We start from the raw sequence: 21,776 nt of genomic DNA, 5'->3' as shown, positions 1-21,776 counted from the left end.
AGAGCCTAACCCAGAGCAGGGCCCTAACTGTCTTCAATTCTATTGAAGGTAAGGAACCTGCAGAAGAATGGTTTGAAGCTAGTAAATGTTGATTCATGAGGTTTAAGGAAAGAAGCCATCTTGCTAACATAAAAGTGAAAGGTGATGCAACAAATGCTGATTAGAAACTGCAGCATTATCCTGAAGATCTAGCTAAGATCATTGATGAAGGTAACTACAGTGAACAACAGATTGTCAGTGTTGATGAAATAGCCTTCTATTGGGAGGAGATGCTATCTAGGACTTTTATAGGTAGAGAGCAGAAGTCAATGCTTGTCTTCAAAGCTTCAAAGGACAAGCTGACTCTCTTGTTAGGGGCCAATGAAACTGGCGACTTTAAGTTGAAGCAAAGCTCATTTACTATTCTGAAAATTCGGGGGCCCTTAATAATTATGCCAAATCTGTTCTGCCTGTGTTTTATAAATGGAATAGCAAAGTCTGTATAATAGCACATTTGTTTACAGCATAGTTTGCTAAATATTTTAAGCCCACTGTTGAGACCTGCTGCTAAGAAGAAAAGTTCCTTTCAAAATATTACTGCTTACTGACGATGTACCTGGGCCACCCAAGAGTTCTGATAGAGATGTACAAGGAGGTTAATATTGTTTTCATGCCTGATAATACAACATTCATTCTGTAGCTCATGGATAAAGGAGTCATTTCAACTTTCAATTCTTAAAATTTAGATACATTTTGTAAGCTACCAGCTGCCATACTTATGATTCCTCTGATGGATCTGGGAAAAGGAGATGGAAAACTTTCTGGAAAGGATTTGCTGTTCTAGATAACATTACAATCATTCATTATTTATGGGAAGAGGTCAAAATACCAACACTAACAGGAGTTTGGAAGAAGTTGATTTCAATCCTCATGGGTGACTTTAAGAGGTTCAGGACTTCAGTGAAGTAAGTAACTGCAGATGTTGTAGAAATGGCAAGAGAACTAGAATTAGAAGTGGAGCCTGAAGATATGACTAGATTGCTGCAGTCTTATAAAATTTGAATCAAGGAAGAGTTGTTTCTTATGGATGAGCCAAGAAAGTGGTTTCTTGAAATATAATTTACTCCTGAAGGAAATGCTGTAAATATTGTGGATATAACTGGAAAAGATTTGGAATATTACATAAACTTAGTTGATAAAGCAGTGGCAAGGTTTGAGAGAATTGACTCAAATTTTGAAAGTTCTGCTGTGGGTAAAATGCTGTCAAATGACATCACATGCTACAAAGAAATCTTGCATGAAAGGAAGAGTCAACTGATGCAGCAAACCTGTTCGTCTTATTTTAAGCAATTGCCAACGAGGTACAATGGCTCACACCTATAATCCCAGCATTTGGGGAGGCTGAGGTGGTAGTATCACTTGAGCCCAGGAATTCAAGACCAACCTGGGCAACATAGCAAGGCCCCATCTCTACGAAAAAAAAAAAAAGAATAGCCAGGCGTGGTGGCACACACCTGTGGTCCCAGGTACTAGGGAGACTTAGTTGGGAGGGTCTCGAGTCTCGGGGGTCAAGGCCTCACTGAGCTATGATCAATCCACTGCACTCCAGCCTGGGTGACAGAGCAAGACCCTGTCTCAACAACAACAACAAGATTGCCACAGCTACCCCAGCCTTTAGCAACTGCCACCCCGATCAGTCAGCAGCCATCAACATCAAGACAGGACCCTCCACTAGAAAAAGACTGAAAATCACTGAAGGCTCAGATTATCATTAAATGTTTTAGCAATAAAATATTTTTAATTAAGTTATGTGCACTTTTTGGATATAATTCTTTGCACACTTAATATAGTGTTTGAAGTGTAAACATAACTTTTATATGCACTGAGAAACCAAAAAATTTGTGACTCACTTTATTGCAATATTTGCTTTATCAAGGTTCTCTGGAACCTCACCTGCAATGTCTCTGGGGTATATCTTATATAATATGTGTTATGTATATTCTCTACATGTATAATTATTAATTTCCTTCAGCTCTTCAGGTGCACTTTACCATGTTATGGACATAATTATATTCTTTTTATACAACTAGTACAATTTACATTGATTTCTTCCCTCCAAACCCTGTTGTTTTTATAGAGCTTTCATGTGGCCTTTTTAGAGTTTTATGTTGATTGCTATTATAAATGCAAACTTTTGTATTCTGTGTTTGTTATCTCTTTCTGAAATTGTGTGTTATTACCAATATTCTTTCAAAAGATATTGTGGAGTAATAAATAATATTAGGCATTGACGTTTAATTTTACATTTTTTTTTGCAGAATAAAAATCATAGTTATATTTGTATAAAAGGATATGGGTGCATTGATAAATGAATCTCAATGTGTTTTATATATGATCCATGTAAAAATTCTCAAATACAATACACTTGGAAATTCTTAACACCATAGTATTAGCTAAAAAATTTTTAGGCCAAATATTTGATTGAAAATTCTGACCTAACATAGTATTTATTTCCTCCAAATAGTGACCCTAGTTTCAGATGAAATACAATTTTACTTTAAGAATGAAATGTCAAAGCAAGCCATTTATACATTGACAAGTCCCATAAAATACTATGGAATTTCATTGAGTCTAAGATAGTCTCAATTGTTAAGTTGCACTGTTATTTTATAGTATACCAAGAAAGAAAATAATGCTGTCACTGAAATAAAACAGTTTCTCAACATTTAGAATTTTTATAACTACCAAAAGAACTTTTTTAGACTTAAATGCAGATTATTTTAATAATTTTAATCACTTGTGAATATTTTATGTATATGCACACACAGACATACAATGGAAAATATACATTAAAAAATTGGTAAGACATTCCTAAACCTTCTTCCCTTTCACTATCTGACTCTTCTAAATTACTTTGGAGTCTGAGTTTTCAACATTCACATCTCACACCTAAGCTTATTCTCTTTGTCAGTGTGCAATATATTTTAACAGCGAGATCCACCATTTTTTCTAGTAATTTCATCCAAAGAGCTGCACCCAATCTTTAAGTTTTGATGTTGCTATTTATTCTACCTTACTAGAATGTGTCAACAGAAGATCTTTCAGGCAAAAATCAGGATCCATGTTTATATTCGTTTTTCAAATGCTCCTTAAAAGGTTCTATTGAAATGTGATTAAGCATTGTCCAATCGAGCCACAGGAAATAATAAGCAAATTCAAACATGCATCGTCCATGATAACAACATTACTACCATGACTGCCTCTTGATGAACCTAGATTGGAAGAAGTCATTAGGTGTAAGACATCCTTATTGCTAATATGATAGGATGTGAAAACAATAGGTGTCCCAGAATCAACAAATTATGGTATTAAAGAAAAATCATTGTTGAAGATAATTTTAAAAAACAATTTCAGCTCTAATTAATGGCATATGTATGTGTATACACATATTATTCTCAAAAATAAAATTTTAACAGACAAGTCATTTATGTAATTCCTCGATTTTTTATTACATAAATTTACCTGTATCTGTTAAGATATTTTGGATATTTTAGCTATGTTCTATTGAAAAACTTTTCCATCAAGATTTGAATGATTATGGTTGTGACAAAATATATGTTGAACACTTCTAATTTATTATTTCATGTGCTTTTATACATAAGACTGAAAATAACCTCTCAAACTGATCATTTGTGAAGTATTGGAAAGTTCTCATTATATTTTATGTGAACTAATATTTCTCCTCTGACCATTAAAATGTGCTTTCTTGCCTTTCCAAATGATTGGATGTTAAAGATAAACAAATAAATGACAATAGCAACTGAGTATTTCTTTATCTCCTCTCTGCTCTAGGTCCTATAAGTAGTGTTTTGGTGAATAAATATGGCAGCCGGCCGGTGGTGATAGCAGGAGGCTTATTATGCTGTCTTGGAATGGTGTTGGCCTCCTTCAGTAGCAGCGTGATCGAGCTGTACCTCACTGTGGGATTCATTACAGGTAAGTCGTTTAGTCTTCAGTTTATTCTTAACTCTTCTGTTGTTTTCAAAACTCTATGAGAAGAATGAACAATAGAAAATTCTTATTTTCTTTGAATTTACTTTTTTTAAACAATGCAGTTTTAAAGTATTTCCATCTAGTACATTGAAATGAAATTCAAGCTATATAATGGCCAAACATTTCATTTTTAAAAAAATAAAGTTATCAGACAAGTTACATATTATCACATAAATTTAAAATAAAACAGCTGTAGTTTTTTTTTTTTTTTTTCTTTTTTGCTTTTTACTTTTCAGCCAGTGGAGATGGTGTTGTTGGACATAGACTTTCTGATGTAAATAAATACCTTAATTATTATAAAACTTATTTTCATGAGTTATTTCCATTTGCAGTATCTATCTGACTTTCCACTCATAATATGTTAAAATTATGCCAGAGAGATATTTTCTGGATGCACTCATTTAGCTTCAACAATAAAATTATTGTTGCTTGTTCCGATTAGTGGTAGAGCTCATTGACTCTGTTCCTTCTTTTTCTTATTGAAATGATCCTGTTTAAAAGCTTGGTGAGCCACATTTTCTTCTAACACAAGTATTAAAAATGACCTACTGTCACTTGATCATAGTTGTTTCTCATGCACATATCTATTGACTCAAACTGACAACAATATGTACACTTCAAAAATCACTTTTTTATTAGTCTAAATAAAAAATTGCATTACAAATTTATATTCAACATATTAGGAAAAATTGGACTTCAATATATAAAGAAACGGAATCTTTCCTTTCTGCCCAGAGATAAAAAGGCAAACATATTTACACTTGTGTAATCTTACACTCATGTATCATTTGGTGAAAAAAATGTATTGAGGCGTACAATAATAGTGATGTTAAAATCTTTCTCTTTACAATCTATCCACATCTCTCTCCTTTTTTGGTATAACAAAATGCATTTAATATTATAAACGAAAATCATCTTATATCTAAGCATTGTCATAGCGAAGAGAGTGCCTTTTCTTTTGTGTAGAGAAATTGACCACTGCATTTGACTGTAGAAGTCGGGATGGGCCTACAAGTAGGGAAAAGATGATTTTGTTATTTCCTGTACTGCAGATATAAATGGCATTATTGGTGTTCCAACTTACAATTGTATTCTTTGCGTCTCAAATACTTTGATGCCCCCAAAGTTAATTATTAAGTCCATCTATGAGGGATTTACTTTAAATCATTATCAGCAAATACTTTGACTTCAGTTTCCAAAAGTAGACAGATCTAGCATTTAAACTTGACACATATTATCTGTGTGATCATGGGTACGTTAACCTCCTTATACCTAAGTTTCTTTATCTATAAAATTAGATAAATAATATGTCTTTTTAAAGGAGTTATTAGAATGATTAATGTAAAAAATGAATACATAGTACTTTACAGTGTACCCAGAATTTTGCTGTTCATAAATAAATGTTTGCAAATAATCACAATGCCATTTATTTAACATCTTACAGTTCTAGAACTTACTTTATTTTGGCAAAATCTTTTTGTGTTGTTAGGTGAAGTCGAGGTCAGGAAGTCTAAGTGTTTTGCCCAGTAATATAAAATAGGTACTTTTTTGGAGCAGATCAGTTCTACTTATTTCAGGTCTATGTTCGTTTTACCATGCCAGAATGAGAAAGAGATGGCAACTATTTCCAAATGAAAATATGGATTAACATTTGAAGGCAAAAGTTCCAGGCGACAGAATGGGGAAAATGATATAAGATAAAAAAAACTTAAGCTCTGAACCATAATACCTGGATTTTAGTTTGGGTTCTTCCACTTACAAGCTACTTGACCACAGGCTGGTCAGTTTTGTTATTTATAAATCGGATTTAATTACACTCATTCTGCATTTCTCACAGGTATGGCTGAGGTATAGTGTTAGAGAACATGCTATTCTGTTACTCGCCAAAGCATGTTCTTGTTCCTTCCTGTCAGCTTTTAGGGGTCCTCTTACTTATAGAAAATGTCTGTATTAAACGGTTGGAGTATTGTACACAGACCTGTGTATTTCACAACTGGAATACTTAACCACTTTACAGAACTGTTTCAATTTAGGTAAATTTGTAAATATAGAAGAACTCTTACCTCTCTAGCCCCTAAAATAAATATAGAGTAATGCCTAGTTTAAGGAAAAACAACAGATAGTTATATAAGTCAATTTTATGTAAATCAATATACTTTTTTTTTTTTTTTTTTCTTTTGAGACAGTCTTGCTCTATTGCCAGACTGAAGTACAGTGGTGTGATCTCGGCTCACTGCAATCTCTGTCTCCTCAGTTCAAGCAATTCTCTTGCCTCAGCCTCCCGAGTAGCTGGGATTACAGGCACCTGCCACCATGTCTGGCTAATTTTTGTATTTTTAGTAGAGACGAGGTTTCACCATGTTGGCCAGGATGGTCTCAATCTCCTGACATCGTGATCCATCTGCCCCAGCCTCCCAAAGTGCTGGGATTACAGGCGTGAGCCACCGCGCCCGGCCTCAATCAATGTACTTTTTAAAGGACCTTATTTATTACAATCGCTCAGTAGTACTTTAGTGAGCTACAAGAGGTAATTAATTTTCCAAAGGTGACACTCAACACTGCCAAGGAGCTCCCTAGACAGTGGGGACTTTGGCTCATATAAACAATCAGCATTAATCCCTGAATTAAAAACTATGTTTCAAGCAAAAAATTCCTTTTTACTTAGCACACATGTGCATCTATATACATTAAATGTGGAATGTGAGGGATGTAGAGCATGAAATTAATGGCATACATTCATTACTCTTTTTGTTATTTGCATGGTGTTCAAACAAACGTTTGTAGGGAGACATAAGATTGTTACAAATTATGACCTTTTTAGTTTGTTTATAATTCTTCAATGCCAAAAGGAAAGTATTCACACCTTTATATTGCCCTCTTGCTCACAAGGAAGAAATCTATTCCATATATGTGTATATAAGTGTATGTCAAGAGGAAAGGATCTGTGTAATTAAATGATTTTAATTGAGAACTAATAATTTTGTCCTAGTTTCAACCTATTGTATGACTGTTGATACATCAGTAGAAATTCTTAGTTTTATTTTTGTGCTTTAAAATTAAAGGAATATGAAACTGTCATTTCAAGTGTTCGATTATGAAAACCTTTTTATTTTTGTGCAATTACATTTATAATAATCAAAATGTACTATCTCTTATTGCATTTTTAATTCTGCCTTTCCCCCTTGAATGTAAATTTTGAGGAGTAATTTCTTTTGTGAGTGCCATAATGTGTTTGTGTTTTCCCCCACTTTTGTTTTGTTCTTTTTAGGTTTAGGTTTAGCCTTCAACCTGCAACCCGCCTTAACAATAATTGGCAAATACTTCTATAGGAAGCGACCCATGGCAAATGGATTGGCCATGGCAGGAAGTCCTGTTTTCTTAAGTTCATTGGCTCCTTTCAATCAGTACCTTTTTAATACTTTTGGCTGGAAAGGAAGTTTCCTGATTTTGGGAAGTCTACTTTTGAATGCCTGTGTGGCTGGGTCCCTCATGAGACCCCTTGGACCCAGTCAAACCACTTCTAAGTCTAAAAATAAGACTGTCACAACAGAAGACGATTCAGGCCAGAAGAAAATCAAACCGAAGAAATCAACTTGGGAAAAAGTTAATAAGTATTTAGATTTCTCCCTTTTTAAGCATAGAGGATTTCTGATATATCTGTCTGGAAATGTCATTATGTTCCTAGGTTTTTTTGCCCCCATTATATTCTTGGCTCCATATGCTAAAGACCAGGGAATTGATGAGTACTCGGCAGCTTTTCTGCTATCTATTATGGCTTTCGTTGATATGTTTGCTAGGCCTTCTGTAGGATTAATTGCAAACTCCAAACATATTCGACCTCGAATTCAGTACTTCTTCAGTTTTGCAATCATGTTCAATGGAGTGTGTCATCTCTTGTGCCCGCTGGCACAGGACTACACAAGCCTGGTATTATATGCTATATTTTTTGGCCTTGGATTTGGGAGTGTTAGCAGTGTTCTCTTTGAAACTCTCATGGACCTCGTGGGTGCACCGAGATTTTCCAGTGCCGTCGGACTTGTCACAGTTGTGGAGTGTGGCCCAGTTCTTCTTGGCCCTCCTCTTGCTGGTAAGAACATTTTTCATCAAGAAAAATATAAAGCATAAAATTAATAACCATTAACTGAGACTTTATATACAGATTTTTTTTTTTTTTTTTTTCTCGAGACGGAGTCTCTCTCTGTTGCCCGGGCTGGAGTGCAGTGGCGCGATTTGGGCTCACTGCAAGCTCCGCCTTCCAGGTTCCCGCCATTCTCCTGCCTCACCCTCCCAAGTAGCTGGGACTACAGGCGTCCGCCACCATGCCCAGTTAATTTTTTTTTTTTTTTTTTTTGTATTTTTAGTAGAGATGGGGTTTCACCGTGTTAGCCAGGATGGTCTCGATCTCCTGACCTTGTGATCTGCCCACCTCGGCCTCCCAAAGTGCTGGGATTACAGGCTTGAGCCACCGCGCCTGGCTATATACAGATTTTTAAATGTGTTTTATAATACTAATAGCCTGAAGGAATATGGGCAGGCTAATTTTAGGTTTTACTATAAACTTAAAAATTTCATAGTCAATTTTAGACCTAAATTTGTTTCAGAACCTGGACCTATGAACTTAAGAACTTATGTTAGACTGATAATTAGCATCATAATCTTCAGGATTTTTATCTACTTCAGTTGTTTTGGTCTCTTAAAAATATATCAGAAAAAAATGCTATTTTATCTTTATCATTGGTGAACAATTTCTTAACTGTTTATATTGAAATGAGCCAAAAATGTAAAATATTCTCTCTAAAGGTCAGAATCTATTTTTTAATAGAGTACATTAGATATATTAATTTGAAATTTGTTACATGCTGAGAAAATACATTTATAATATCACTGATAGGAATATATTCATGTATATATTACATATAGAGAAAGACAGGGATGACTGAAAATTTATTCAGAGGTTTTTTGGGTGCCACTTATGTTCCATGTTTATAAATTGGAAAGATTACCTTCAGATTTTAAAATCTGAAATATTTTCAAAATGCCAATAAAAGTGTCTATGCTAAAGTATTCAGTAAAAAGATGCAGTACATGTTTAGGGCATGACCAAAGAGTACCCTCACAAATTGAGAAGCTGGTCTGATATTTAAGAGAGAGAGAGAAATAGATAAAATAGTCATCACAGAAGCATTAGAGTTTTGTTAGAATTGCTTGTGGTTATTTTATAGTTTCCTTCTGAATTACAGTGGTGAATGCTTTAAGGAATAAATTATGCCCTCTGAACTTCTGGTTTAAAGACATGTATAAGAGCATTTTGAAGTTAAAACTTCGTTTCGTCTTAGACTTTAAATGTTATAAATATTACGTTCTGTTTGTGCACCAGCCTTTGCCAGCAACAACTGTATATTGTTTTGGTTAATACTTGACTTAGACTCTTGGCCTGCTCTCTCATGGTCAGAGTCACTGCCAGGCTAAATGTAAATTTTTCCATTATTTAGTCAGTTTTTTAACTGTTTTCTACATGACATCAAGGAACCATTCTGAAAGTGTAAAAATTCATGTTTAATTTGTTAATTTTAATGACATCATTGACTTTTTGATGGTAGTTGGTATATCTCTCAATATAAATATACCATGACATCAAAACAATTGTCAATAAAGAGTGAAAGCCAGTAGGTCTTATTATTTATCAGGCAGTTGATTTTGTTACATAAGATAAGCACGACTGGTCCTTCTTTTCATATAGTATTAGTTTGATCAAATGAGTTTTAGAGCCTATTCATGATCCACACAATTCTTAGTGTTAACAGAGAAGTCACCATGCATGAGGGGATGAAAAAAGAATCAAGTCCAAATACATTGTGGGGATAGACTCTAAGAATTAAAATAAAGGAATCTTATGTGGCCACTCCCACCTGAGCAGATAATGTGCATTAATATTTTTAAAAAACAGTTTCAATATTTTTGAATGCTTATTGCATTAACATTGCCAAACCGTGTGCCACTGGTAGCAAATGGCAGTAATTGATTTTAGACCTATTGTTGAAACTCTCAGACTGTAGCCATTATATATCCATTTTTTCATTCCGTATCTGCCATCTGCTACCCTTAATATTTCTTGACTTTTTTTTTATTATACTTTAAGTTCTAGGGTACATGTGCATAACGTGCAGGTTTGTTACATATGTATACTTGTGCCATGTTGGTGTGCTGCACCCATCAACTCGTCTTGACTTTTAGATTGACTTCTCCTCTATAGTATTTGATTATTGCTAGAACTGCCTGGCCCATAGTAGGCACTGAGTTAATATTTTTGAATGATTGAATATTATTGCTGTTATTTCTGACATAGTTGCAGCATAGCAATGAAAAGTAGGGAGTGTGTGGTTTCTATTTCATATTTGTTTTTTTCAGACTATACTTTCACTGCTCCTCTCAGAAAGAATTGAAGCTTTAGTTCTGGAAAGCATATCTGGTTTCTTGATGACGCTAAAAAATTCTTAAAACATTTAGAAAGTATGCTGATGTGGCAGCCCAAAGTGGTGTTCACTCTGATGGGCCATGGATCTAATGCTTTTATATTTAGAAGTATAACAATCATTGTAGAAATAGAAATATTTGACTCAAGTTAGGAAGGAAAATTAAAATTATGCAATTTTTGTTATGTTTATGAATATATCATGCTTACTTAAAACCATTCTACCATCTACCTAATTAAAACAGAAAATTTTGTTCAAATAGGTAATATATTGCAAGTAGACAAAGTTAATGTTGAGCCACTGACTAGATTCTAGGGAGAATGTTATGGATTCTGACTAAACAGACTGGTTTGAAAGTTGTATATCAGAGTCACTTGGAATACATATGCTAATTTATGTAGATTTGTATACACTAAATTTTGCTGTTAATAATTACTAAGAATTAGATGCCTGCATAAGCAAGAGACAAAACTAAATATAAGCTGACAAAATTTTAAAAGTCAGTAAACGTCTAGATTAAAGGGCACCAGGTTAAATTTTAAATGGTCTCAATAATCAAATGGAACAAGTAGTTTTTTACTGATTAGTTTGCCCTTAATAATTTAGACTCAGATAAAGTAAGAAACTGGGATTAGCTCAAATAGTGTTACACTTAACCAACAGGTTAGGTGAAGCCATTCTGCAGAGTAGTTAAGAATAAGTCCAGACAGACTTCAATTAAGAGTCTAGATTCTACCACTAACGAGCTACGTAACCATGCCCAGATTACTTCACAGTACTCCTTGTAAGGATAGAGTGAGATATTACAGATAAAATTCTTAGGCTAGTATGGAGCATAGAGAAAACACTTAGTAAATATTAGACACTGTTAGGAACCATGTAAAAGTCTTTGGGTTTCTCCTAAAGAAAGTAAGTTTTCTCTGTTGAAGAGAAAAGGAAGCATGGAAAAGGTGAAGCAATCCTAACATGTGTACTGTAAATAGAGATATCTGTATTTACATGTATGGATATAAAAATATACCTCACTCTTGTATGTATTAATATATACACACAAAACATATATACCTAACTTGTCTTGTTTGTGTATCTTAGTGGGAGAAATAATTTTTAGTAAATTTAATGTACTGGTAATATAATACTGTGAGTGTCTCTGCATATCTTTACTAAGCATATATAGAAGTCATAATCTAGATTTTTTTTATTTTTAAAGTCTTATTTGATATTAATTTAAATAAGAGGAATATACTTTGAAGAATAATTTATTTGAAATTTTTATCATTATATGACTGTTTTATGATGCCAACTTAAAAAGATGCTCTTTGTCTTCTAGGTAAATTGGTGGATATAACTGGAGATTATAAATACATGTACATGGCCTGTGGGGCTATTGTGGTAGCAGCAAGCGTGTGGCTGCTCATTGGCAATGCTATCAACTATAGATTGCTTGCAAAGGAAAGGAGGGAGCAAAGTGCAAGAAAGACAACCAGAGAATCGGAACGCTTGAGCAAATCTAAACATTCAGAAGATGTTAATGTCAAAGTTTCAAATCCACCGAGTGTAACCTCAGAAAGAGAAACTAATATTTAACAAGAATCACATCTCTGATTTCAGTGTTTATTGCTTTCCCTAGCAGTTTGTTTTTCATTTTGTTTTTTTAAAGTATTGGAAAAGTTTTTAGCTGAAATGAGGAGTCACAATTAAGGATGGAGATGATATTTTCCTCAATGGCAAATTTTAAATTAGTTTTAAAACTTATTTGGGTAAATTTTGAGATTATGCATAGAAAGAATCCATGCTACAGGTTTATTTCCATACCTGACTCTGGATGTGGTGGTGAAAATACTAATTTTAAAGTCTCCCAGTGACTTTCGGTCTTGGTTATGTGGAAAGTTCTGAATTTCAAACCCCTAGTTTAAGTAGGTAGAAGGAGGATGCCTAATCCTACAAAGTGATCCTTAATACATTTCATTTTTTTGCTTGATATTAATGTATGAGATAGAGATGAGAGACAATTAATTATCTCCTCTTACACACAAACACACATACTCCCACATGCTTACCCACATGTACACAGAGTGTCTGGAGAATAAAAAACAAATTAAAAAGAAGCGATAATTTATTTTTAAGGTAAAAAATCCATGAAGACAAAAGAAACATATGTCTGTGTGCTACTTTACAATGTTAGTTTTAAAGATAAGCACATGGGTAAAAATGAGGGTGATCCTTATTCAAAAATATATCTGACTGCTATAAAAATATTTGCATATATAAATTTGACAAAGAAAAGAAAATCAATGTTAAACCATTAAATCTGAGCACTGTTAGACTTGATTAATCCATGAGCATGATTTTTTTTTTGAGTAGGGGGCATTAGTACCTGGTGCTAGACAATAAAACCCTCAAATACTTTTTAGAATTCTTACCTAACATGTAAAAGTCTGCACGACTCTTAACAATGAACCACATCCATTGATTTTACAAGGATTTTAGTTCGTAATCCAGAAAGTAATAATCAGGGATTTAATTTTAAACAGCACTCAATCCAGATTCGCTGTTATACTGAAATATCAAAGTAAAATCCTAGTTGGCAGGATTGTAAGTAGACCGAATTCTAATTTTTCCCAACACATAGTAGTAATTGGAGGTTAGTGTTATGAATACTTCATCTGACTACAACTAAGGGTGAGAGGTGGTTTTAATGAACTCTCTAAGCTGTCTCAGCTCCCTCCCTTCCACAAAATGCAAGAGTAAAAGCAAACCACAAACAGGCCTTGTGCTCAACCACTGGAAATGTCTCCTAGGATAAGAATGGCAGTACTTCCTGCTGCCTTTGGACATAACTAAGCCAGGAAACGTAAAAAGCCTTCTAGAAAGAGAGGCACTGTATGACTTGCAATTGTATGTATAGTTTATAACCTGATAGCAAAAAGCTTGAAATATTGCAGCCCAGGTTAATTCAGCACTTTCCCATTTTCATAACTATGTGAAAACATCTGGGAACCTGAATCACTCCTGAATACAGAGGCATATTCTTTTTAAACTATAAATACCATTTTGACTGAGAAAGTACTTTTAAACAAGAAACAAATTGTACAGTATGACTAAAGCTATAAATATATTTGCATCTATAAATCTGAAGTTTAACATTATGATTAATTTAAAAAGTATTTAGTGCTTGACTATTAAAGCAGTGTCATGTCACTCCTAAGATGTCAAAGCAAATTAGACATTCATTTTTTTTATTGTAATAAAGGCAGGTGCTATTTTTTTTCTGGTAAGATTGCACCTGGATACCAGGCTTTTGTAATAGTTAACATTAAAGATTTGATTCATAAAGTTAATTCACTGTTTAAGCATGTGGCTCATATTTAGGAAGCTATATACAATTCAGTTTTTCATTTAACATTTGCTCTTTTGCATATGAAGAGATACTTGTATTTTTCAAATGTTAAGTAAAACAAGATGTGCCAATATCATAGGTAAATAAATTAGGAAAAAATGTGGGACTTTACGGCTGTTTTTAATTTAGTTTCACCCAATCTTGATTCTTGAATTAGCTATGTTTATATTTTTAGTTCTTTTTTATTAAACTTGGATTTCTCAAGAGGTGTAACCCCTAAATTGTGTAGTAACTCTCCAATCATAAATTTCCAAACACACACAAAAAATTCTATTTCCCAAAAAGTGTCTTGAATTCTCTGAAAAGGTACATTAAACTAATATGAATATCATGTTCCAGGGGGAAATAAATGACAAAGTAATAATCATGAGGTTTTAGGTCAAAGGCTATATTATATATTTTTTATTACCTTCTAGTAGAGACGTTCTGCTGGGTGCATTTCAGTGGCCTTCTCCAGGGAGGTTTATTTACTTACTGATCAGTTTCTCATCACGTCAAAACCAATTCACTTTTGTCTGGCTGCTCTTTGGTTATCTTCATTCGTTATTTCTTTTTTTTTTTTTTTTTTTTTTTGAGACAGAGTCTCGCTCTGTTTCCCAGGCTGAAGTGCAGTGGCCGGATCTCAGCTCACTGCAAGCTCCGCCTCCCGGGTTCACACCATTCTCTTGCCTCAGCCTCCCGAGTAGCTGGGACTACAGGCGCCCGCCACCTCGCCCGGCTAATTTTTTGTATTTTTTTAGTAGAGATGGGGTTTCACCATGTTAGCCAGGATGGTCTCGATCTCCTGACCTCGTGATCCGCCCGTCTTGGCCTCCCAAAGTGCTGGGATTACAGGCTTGAGCCACCGCGCCCAGCCTTCATTCGTTATTTCTAACGCTGATTATATTAAATTTTTAGAAAAGAAAGTAAAAATTGCACATTCAACGCACATGATTTGTACAGTCACACCTGGCAGTAGCACTGCACAGAGTTACAAATATGCACACATGTTAACTGCCATGCATAAATATTGACAGTTAAACCAGAACACACATGAAACAGTGACATACATACCTACAGGATTCAGAATTGTTCCAGGGTAATATAAATTATTCTACTTGTTCACGCTCCCCACCCTCTTGAACTTGTTTGAAGATTTGCTGCTTTAGCAGAATCTTTTCAAGATTGAGAAAAGAGTATCAACCTAGGATTTTCATTATTAGTCACATAAATGGAGGAGGAGATATATTTGGCTTCCGCCTCTACAACAATTAATGCTGAACATATTTCTTCCTCTGGGGAACAATAGGTTTTAAACATTTGAGATATCATGAAGCAAAGTCAGTGTATACCACTACAATCCCCACTAATCTGTATTCCCCCATTATGAAATTGTACAGAAGGAAGGGTGTCATTAATTAAGGTATCAAAATAATTCATGGCTACTTTAAGAATTTTTTCATTCGTGTTAATGGAGCCCCCCATATTTTTCACTACTTAAATAGGCCATCACTAATTTATGAATAGAACATTGAGTTTGCACTTTTCCTGACCTATCCTCACCTCCTTTCCTAATCATTTTTTGCGTTCACCTAGCATACCTTAGGAGACAACAGATCAGGTTTTAGTGTATTTCACATTGGAAGACATGGTGTTTTCTCAGTATAAATCTACATGACTCATAAATATCACTTTTTTGGTACCAAATTTCAACACCTTAGCTCATGGACTTATTGACCTCAGCCTAATACTAAGAAATAGGTAAAATAATTAGATTTGTTATGTTGGAATGTGCACTTTAAAAAATCTAGATAATTTTTACTCATTTTTTTCTGGCTGTACAACATGACAATCAAGAATATAGAAAAGACTAAAAGATATCTGATATAAATGTAAGTTTTTATGTAGATGATATAAATATGAAGAGATATTCATGATCAGTTAGTTGAAACTTATTTTTTATCTAAAACACCTTTAAAAAATCCCTTTTATAAGTAGAATGTTGAAGACTTAATAAAACAAAATAAAAAATTATTATTTTTAGGCTTAATAGGGAGATTAGATACATAGTGGAAAGGGAACTAATATTTATGAGATGAATTTTGCTTATGTAATGCCTTTCAATATTCAAACCAAAATCATGGCAGAATTATTACCAGCTTGACATGACAGATGAATGAAAACCAAAAACAAAGAAGCTCAGCAAACTGCCCGAAGTTAAAAGGTGATATGAACCAAATTTAAAACTCAGGTTTACCTAAAACCAGAAAGATCCCCTAGAGTGTTCACTACCATGCTGCCTACCAATAGAGGCCAGAGAAGCAAAGATAAAATATAGGTACAAAAATGGTACATCCTATATAGTAATACAATTAGGTTTAACTGTAACTTGTATTATGATTTATTTAGTGTTTATTAGAGAACTGCATTTGCTAGAACCTGAATATGCAATTTCTTTTTCTTTTTTTTTTTTTTTTCTGACATGGAGTCTCGTTCTCGTCACCCAGGCTGGAGTGCAGTGGCACGATCTCAGCTCACCGCAACCTCTGCCTCCTGGGTTCAAGCAATTCTCCTGCCTCAGCCTCCCGAGTAGCTGGAATTACAGGCATGTGCCACCATGCCTGCTAATTTTGTGGGGGTTTTTTTGTTTTGTTTTTTATAGTAGAGACAGGGTTTCTCCATGTTGGTCAGGCTGGTCTCGAACTCCGACCTCAGGTGATTCGCTTGCCTCTGCCTCCCAAAGTGCTGGGATTACAGGTGTGAGCCACCACACCCAGCCTTGAATATGTAATTTCTAATTGCTTGCTTTTCTCCCCAATGCAAATTATCTCAAATAATGATAATTATTATGTATAGACATAATTGCTTTAATATGACTCTTTTTTCATAAAAATAACATATTTGAGTCAGGCATAATACATTTTTTTCTGAGGTTGGAGTTATCAGGAAAATGTTATCTTTTATGAATAAATAATTCCCAGATTGGTTGCTACATATCATGATTCCAAAAGTACAATAATAAGCTGGATGTGGTGGTGTGCACCTATAGTCCCAGCTACTCGGGAGGCTGAGGTGAAAGGGTCATTTGAGCCCAGGAGGTTGAGGCTTCAGGGAACTATAATGGTCCCACTTGCACTCCAGCTTAGGCAACAGAGTGAGACTCTTGTCTCTGTTTAAAAAAAAAAAAAAGAAAAAGGGAAAATGTACTTACTAGAAAACATTATATTTAGAATGTTAGTGATTATCCCATTTATAATATCCCTAGCTACCAAAAAAAAAGACTGTAAGATACAAATGATTTGGTTTACCTATACAGTTACATATTAATTTTCATCATTTAATACAACTTACCCTACACTCTAGATTATTTTGCAAGTTTCTCTGAACATCTTTGTTGTCATTTGTCTCTTTGTTTGTTCTATAGAGAAAACAAGTGTCATTGCTTTTGTCTTCTCCATCTAGACTTTTGCAGTCCTTAGACTGTAGTTCTCCTTACCTCTATTCAAATAGTGCACTTGCAAGGCGCTGCATTCTTTTCAAAGTCAACTGTGATGCACGTTTATAATTACATACACATATAATTGAACATAATTTTAGAGTCTTGAAAAACTGGCACTATCATGAATGTTTTTCTTAAAGTGCCTGACAACATTGAGTAACAAAGCTTACCATCACCACATTGCACCATTACATATTATTCTGTAGTCTCCATCAATGCAGTGACATCACTGATACATCATACCAACAAGATTTCTAACCACAACCATTCAGAGCACCAATCAGCATCTAAAGTATTGAGAATATAAGACTAATATTACAAACTTGACTCATCTCTCTTTAAAATTTTGATTTCTGCACAACCATATGCAGAGCTCATGTTTGAGAAGGCACTTAAAAGCTGAGACCCAATTATCAGTAATTATAATGCTTGCATAATCAAAATTATAAATTATCTTTGTTGATGCAGTTAAAAATGAGTGATTTTCTGAGCTTGTCATTTTATTATGGTTCTGATTTTCTCTTCTTTCCTATCAGTTGTTTGTACACTGGAGATTTTAGCTCTTTACAGGGTGCTACAATCTGGTTTATTTTAGTCTTATCTACTGATTTTTCTTCACTTTAATTCATTTATGTCCAAATCATGAAAGAATTGCTGTAGTATTGAGAATGGTCATTTTAAAAGTCTCTACCTTAAGAGCAAAATTAATATTGCAAAATGAATTTTTGATATTACAGGAGCATATGGGAATTTAGATCAAATTACATCTCCCATCCCAATCTCCTGCTTCCTCATCATCCCCCCCTCCTTTTCTTTATATAATTTTTTTTTAATGTTTTACTTTCTATGTTTTTATAATATCTAGGTAAAACTTCTTTAACATTTTTATTTAACTATGGACATGTTTAGTATGGATTTTTTTTCTTTGGTGTATTTATTTACACTTACACTTGTTTGCATGATCTACATGTTTTTCAGTCTTTGTATATACTTGTTAATAAGGTGAACAATATTCAGGGATATATCAGTAGGCAATTACTTAATGACCATAAATGTATTCACATTTGAGCAAATATTTTTCACATGATCAAACAGGAATTTTGTTTCTTTGTTTTTAATTTAAATGTGGCAAAATAAGCTAGAGAATCTCTGTGTGAAAACACTGATACTAAACATTTTATTAAAATAGAATAAGTTGATAAAAACCTCCTCTATTCAGAAAAACAAAAGAATGGCGTTTTATCTCACATAAATTTAGGATGGAAATTTTAAAACATTATTTTGACTAAGTCTTTAATTCTGTTTTTTCAGTTTTTATATGCATCTAAAATAAGTTTTTTGAGTTAGATTCAGTTTATATAGCTTGCTTGTTAGAGTACACATTTTTTTTCTCATCCTCTGAATCTCAAGAGTACATATTTCTGACAAGCTTTTCAGTGGTACAATAGATTTTATTTTTCTACCATCAACTTTCTACATCTAACTAAAGCACTAATATTTCTAGATTTAGTGAAATAGCACATATGAATTAAAATATTTATTTCTAAGCATTAGATCTAATTGTATTTTTATTTGTTTTGATATATTTATGTCTCAGAATATATATTTAATGAATTCATTTCATCCTCTCAACCCTCAGTTTTGTTAGGTATCCACATTTTTACCGTATAAAACTAGACTGGATTAAGGATTTTGCCTAAACCTATACCAATACTCTGAGTAAATGCAGGGTTGAGGATAGAATTCAGGTCTTTTAACTTCTAACACACTTTTTTCTCTATTGAACTACAGAAGCCATAAGGTCATAATGATTACTTTTATAGAGTGAATAAAATATTTTCCTAGAAATACATATGAAAACCCTACTTGATAGTTTATATCCCAAATGAATATATTTTTCCAATCATGGTTTACAAAATCATGTTTGCAAACTTACTTTGAAGACTATTTCCTGATTGCCATGGCAGATAATTCTTGGCAAATCAGAAATAATATTTAGTGAGATTAATTATTTTGCACAATATATGTTGTTATAGCAATATCAAAATCATTTAAACATACCAATATTGTATTAATAGAAAACATGTCAATATCTCATTAATTCCTTTTTCAGTTTGTTCATTTTTATTTTAGAAGCAGTGCTCATTTGTTTTCTAAAGTAGAACGCCAGAGCGCAGAACACACACTACAAGTTTATTAAATTCTTTAATTGTATGCAAGAAATTATTGCTGTAGCATAGTCTTGAGGAGAACACTTCTACAGTATTTCTTGATCTAAAAACCTGAAGATGTGTTAATGAAATTATTAGAATAAGGTCTATCTCAAATTTCTTATTTTGGTGATTTTTTTTTTTCACCTAATAACACTAAAATCCACAACAGCTGTCTGGCAATAGTGTAACTAGAGCTTCTTTTATGTTAGAGATTCCAGCTACCTCTACGTCTTATCTAGATAGATATAGTCTTTCTAGATTTTCTTCTTTATTCCCTTGCAGAGAACAAACAAAAATCACACCTAAATTAAAGATCCATGGTGAAGGGGTTGCTATTAGTTTTCCTGGTAAAACTGTAAAAAGAGTAATCTGCATTCAGTATTTGTTTGCCTAGTTCATCAAGATAGTTCATCAAGATCTACCCTAAAAACACACTTTAATAAAAATTTGGGTAAACTCATGTATCACAGTAAAATCTTTTATGAATTGGGTGGGCCCTAAAAACATCTGTAGTAAATGATGTATTTGGTTAGATTCAGCCAAACTGACACCCGTATGCTAAAATAGCATTGTCATTCTGACAGGAGGCGGCCTCAGTAATTACAGTGAGTGCATTTACTAATATAAGGATCCTTCTTTGTAGTGACAACAAAAATGAGATTGTAACTTAATCAAATATAAGTCAGATATAGTAATTCCCTATATTGCAGAAGAAAGAGCAAGGTCTTTTCAAGTGTTTGCTAAAACTGACTAAATTTGAAGCTTTTTATGTAAAAGTTCTCCCAGATATTTTAAACCAGTATGTTAATTATTTCCTAGAATGAATAATTCTACTTTTTTGATAGATTTTTGAAATCATTTTACTTACTACTTATATTCTTTGAACAAATATGTTTTACTCATCTCAGTATTGAAACAAATATTTAAAATAAGATTGTTGGAATAAAAGTTATACATAGTAACTTGTTGCTAATAAGTAAGACATTCCTTGGCAACAGACATATCCAGCTAACTGTTGCAAGAATTTTTTAAGGGATTAGATTTAGGGGTTAATCTTTAGAATTATTTTTAAAGTATAAATTATATTTTAGGCTGTATTTTTGTGATTTTTAAGTGAAAAAAATAAAATGTAATTGTCTTGTTTATTCTATAGATATCTTGATGACCACTGAACAAATGATCATATTGCCACATGGTCTATCAACTATGGTTACTATGATAGTGAATTAAAGAGGATAGTTTTGCTTGACACCTAAGATGATCCAAGCAGTTGTTTTTACATGACCTAAATCATGGCTGTATTATTTCATTTTTAAAGAAAATTAATGAAATATAAATAATACATTTAAATACCTGTCAAAGTTTTAAAATATAAGATAGAACCTTCTTTTTTTGCCTTCTTACACATGAATGTACTTAAAGTGATTGTTATGCGATCTTGGGATACTTATTTTTGAAATTTTTGTATATATAGCAGTTCTGAACTTAGCAAATAATATGTGTAAAGGAATTAACCAAAAATGAAAGAACTGGCATTTTCATATGGATACGTATTTTGTTTAAACTAAATAAAATAACTTAGATTTATTTAAATCAGGAATATATTATGTCGTTGATCATTTTTAAAGTATATTTTGTTCAATTATTCCTACTTTGTTTTTCGGCACACTTATTTAAGTTCTTGCCTTTCAGGTATACTACAGTGTTACATGAACATAATGTTTTAGAGAAATCTCTGTTGTAGTTTGTAATTTTCACTGCATAACAAATTTGAAACCAAATGTTGAATTTCTCTGTGGGGGTACATATTTTGCCTACAGTTTCAAATGTATTTTCTTTTCTTTTCTTTCTTTTTTTTTTTTTTTTGAGACTGAGTCTTGCTCTGTCGCCCAGGCTGGCGTGCAGTGGTGTGATCTCTGCTCACTGCAAGCTCCGCCTCCCGGGTTCACGCCATTCTCCTGCCTCAGCCTCCTGAGTAGCTGGGACTACAGGTGCCCGCCACCATGCCCAGCTAATTTTTTTGTATTTTTAATAGAGACAGGGTTTCACCATGTTAGCCAGGATGGTCTCGACCTCCTGACCTCATGATCCTCCTGCCTCGGCCTCCCAAAGTGCTGGGATTACAGGCGTGAGCCACTGCACCCGGCCTCAAATATATTTTCAAATTCATCTCTTTTTTA

The 21,776-nt window shown here is 33.5% G+C and overlaps 1 protein-coding gene across 4 annotated transcripts in view; it reads left to right on the top strand.

The window, feature by feature from the left end:
- Nucleotides 1-12,110, top strand: part of LOC105474050 (solute carrier family 16 member 7) — a 98,122-nt gene extending 86,012 nt beyond the window's left edge. For all 4 annotated transcript variants that reach the window (XM_011728370.3, XM_011728368.3, XM_011728367.3 and 1 more), the window contains exons 4-6: nt 3,832-3,975; nt 7,301-8,119; nt 11,836-12,110. In XM_011728370.3, the coding sequence (XP_011726672.2) occupies nt 3,832-3,975; nt 7,301-8,119; nt 11,836-12,092 (1,220 nt within the window). In that variant the 3' untranslated portion in view covers nt 12,093-12,110. The remainder of the gene's footprint in view (nt 1-3,831; nt 3,976-7,300; nt 8,120-11,835) is intronic.
- Nucleotides 12,111-21,776: the final 9,666 nt, after the last annotated feature.

This window comes from Macaca nemestrina, chromosome 10 (genome assembly GCF_043159975.1).
Source record: "Macaca nemestrina isolate mMacNem1 chromosome 10, mMacNem.hap1, whole genome shotgun sequence".
In the NCBI taxonomy this organism is placed as follows: domain Eukaryota; kingdom Metazoa; phylum Chordata; class Mammalia; order Primates; family Cercopithecidae; genus Macaca; species Macaca nemestrina.
Note: the sequence above shows the minus strand (reverse complement) of the source record. Positions and strands in the feature narration are given on the sequence as shown.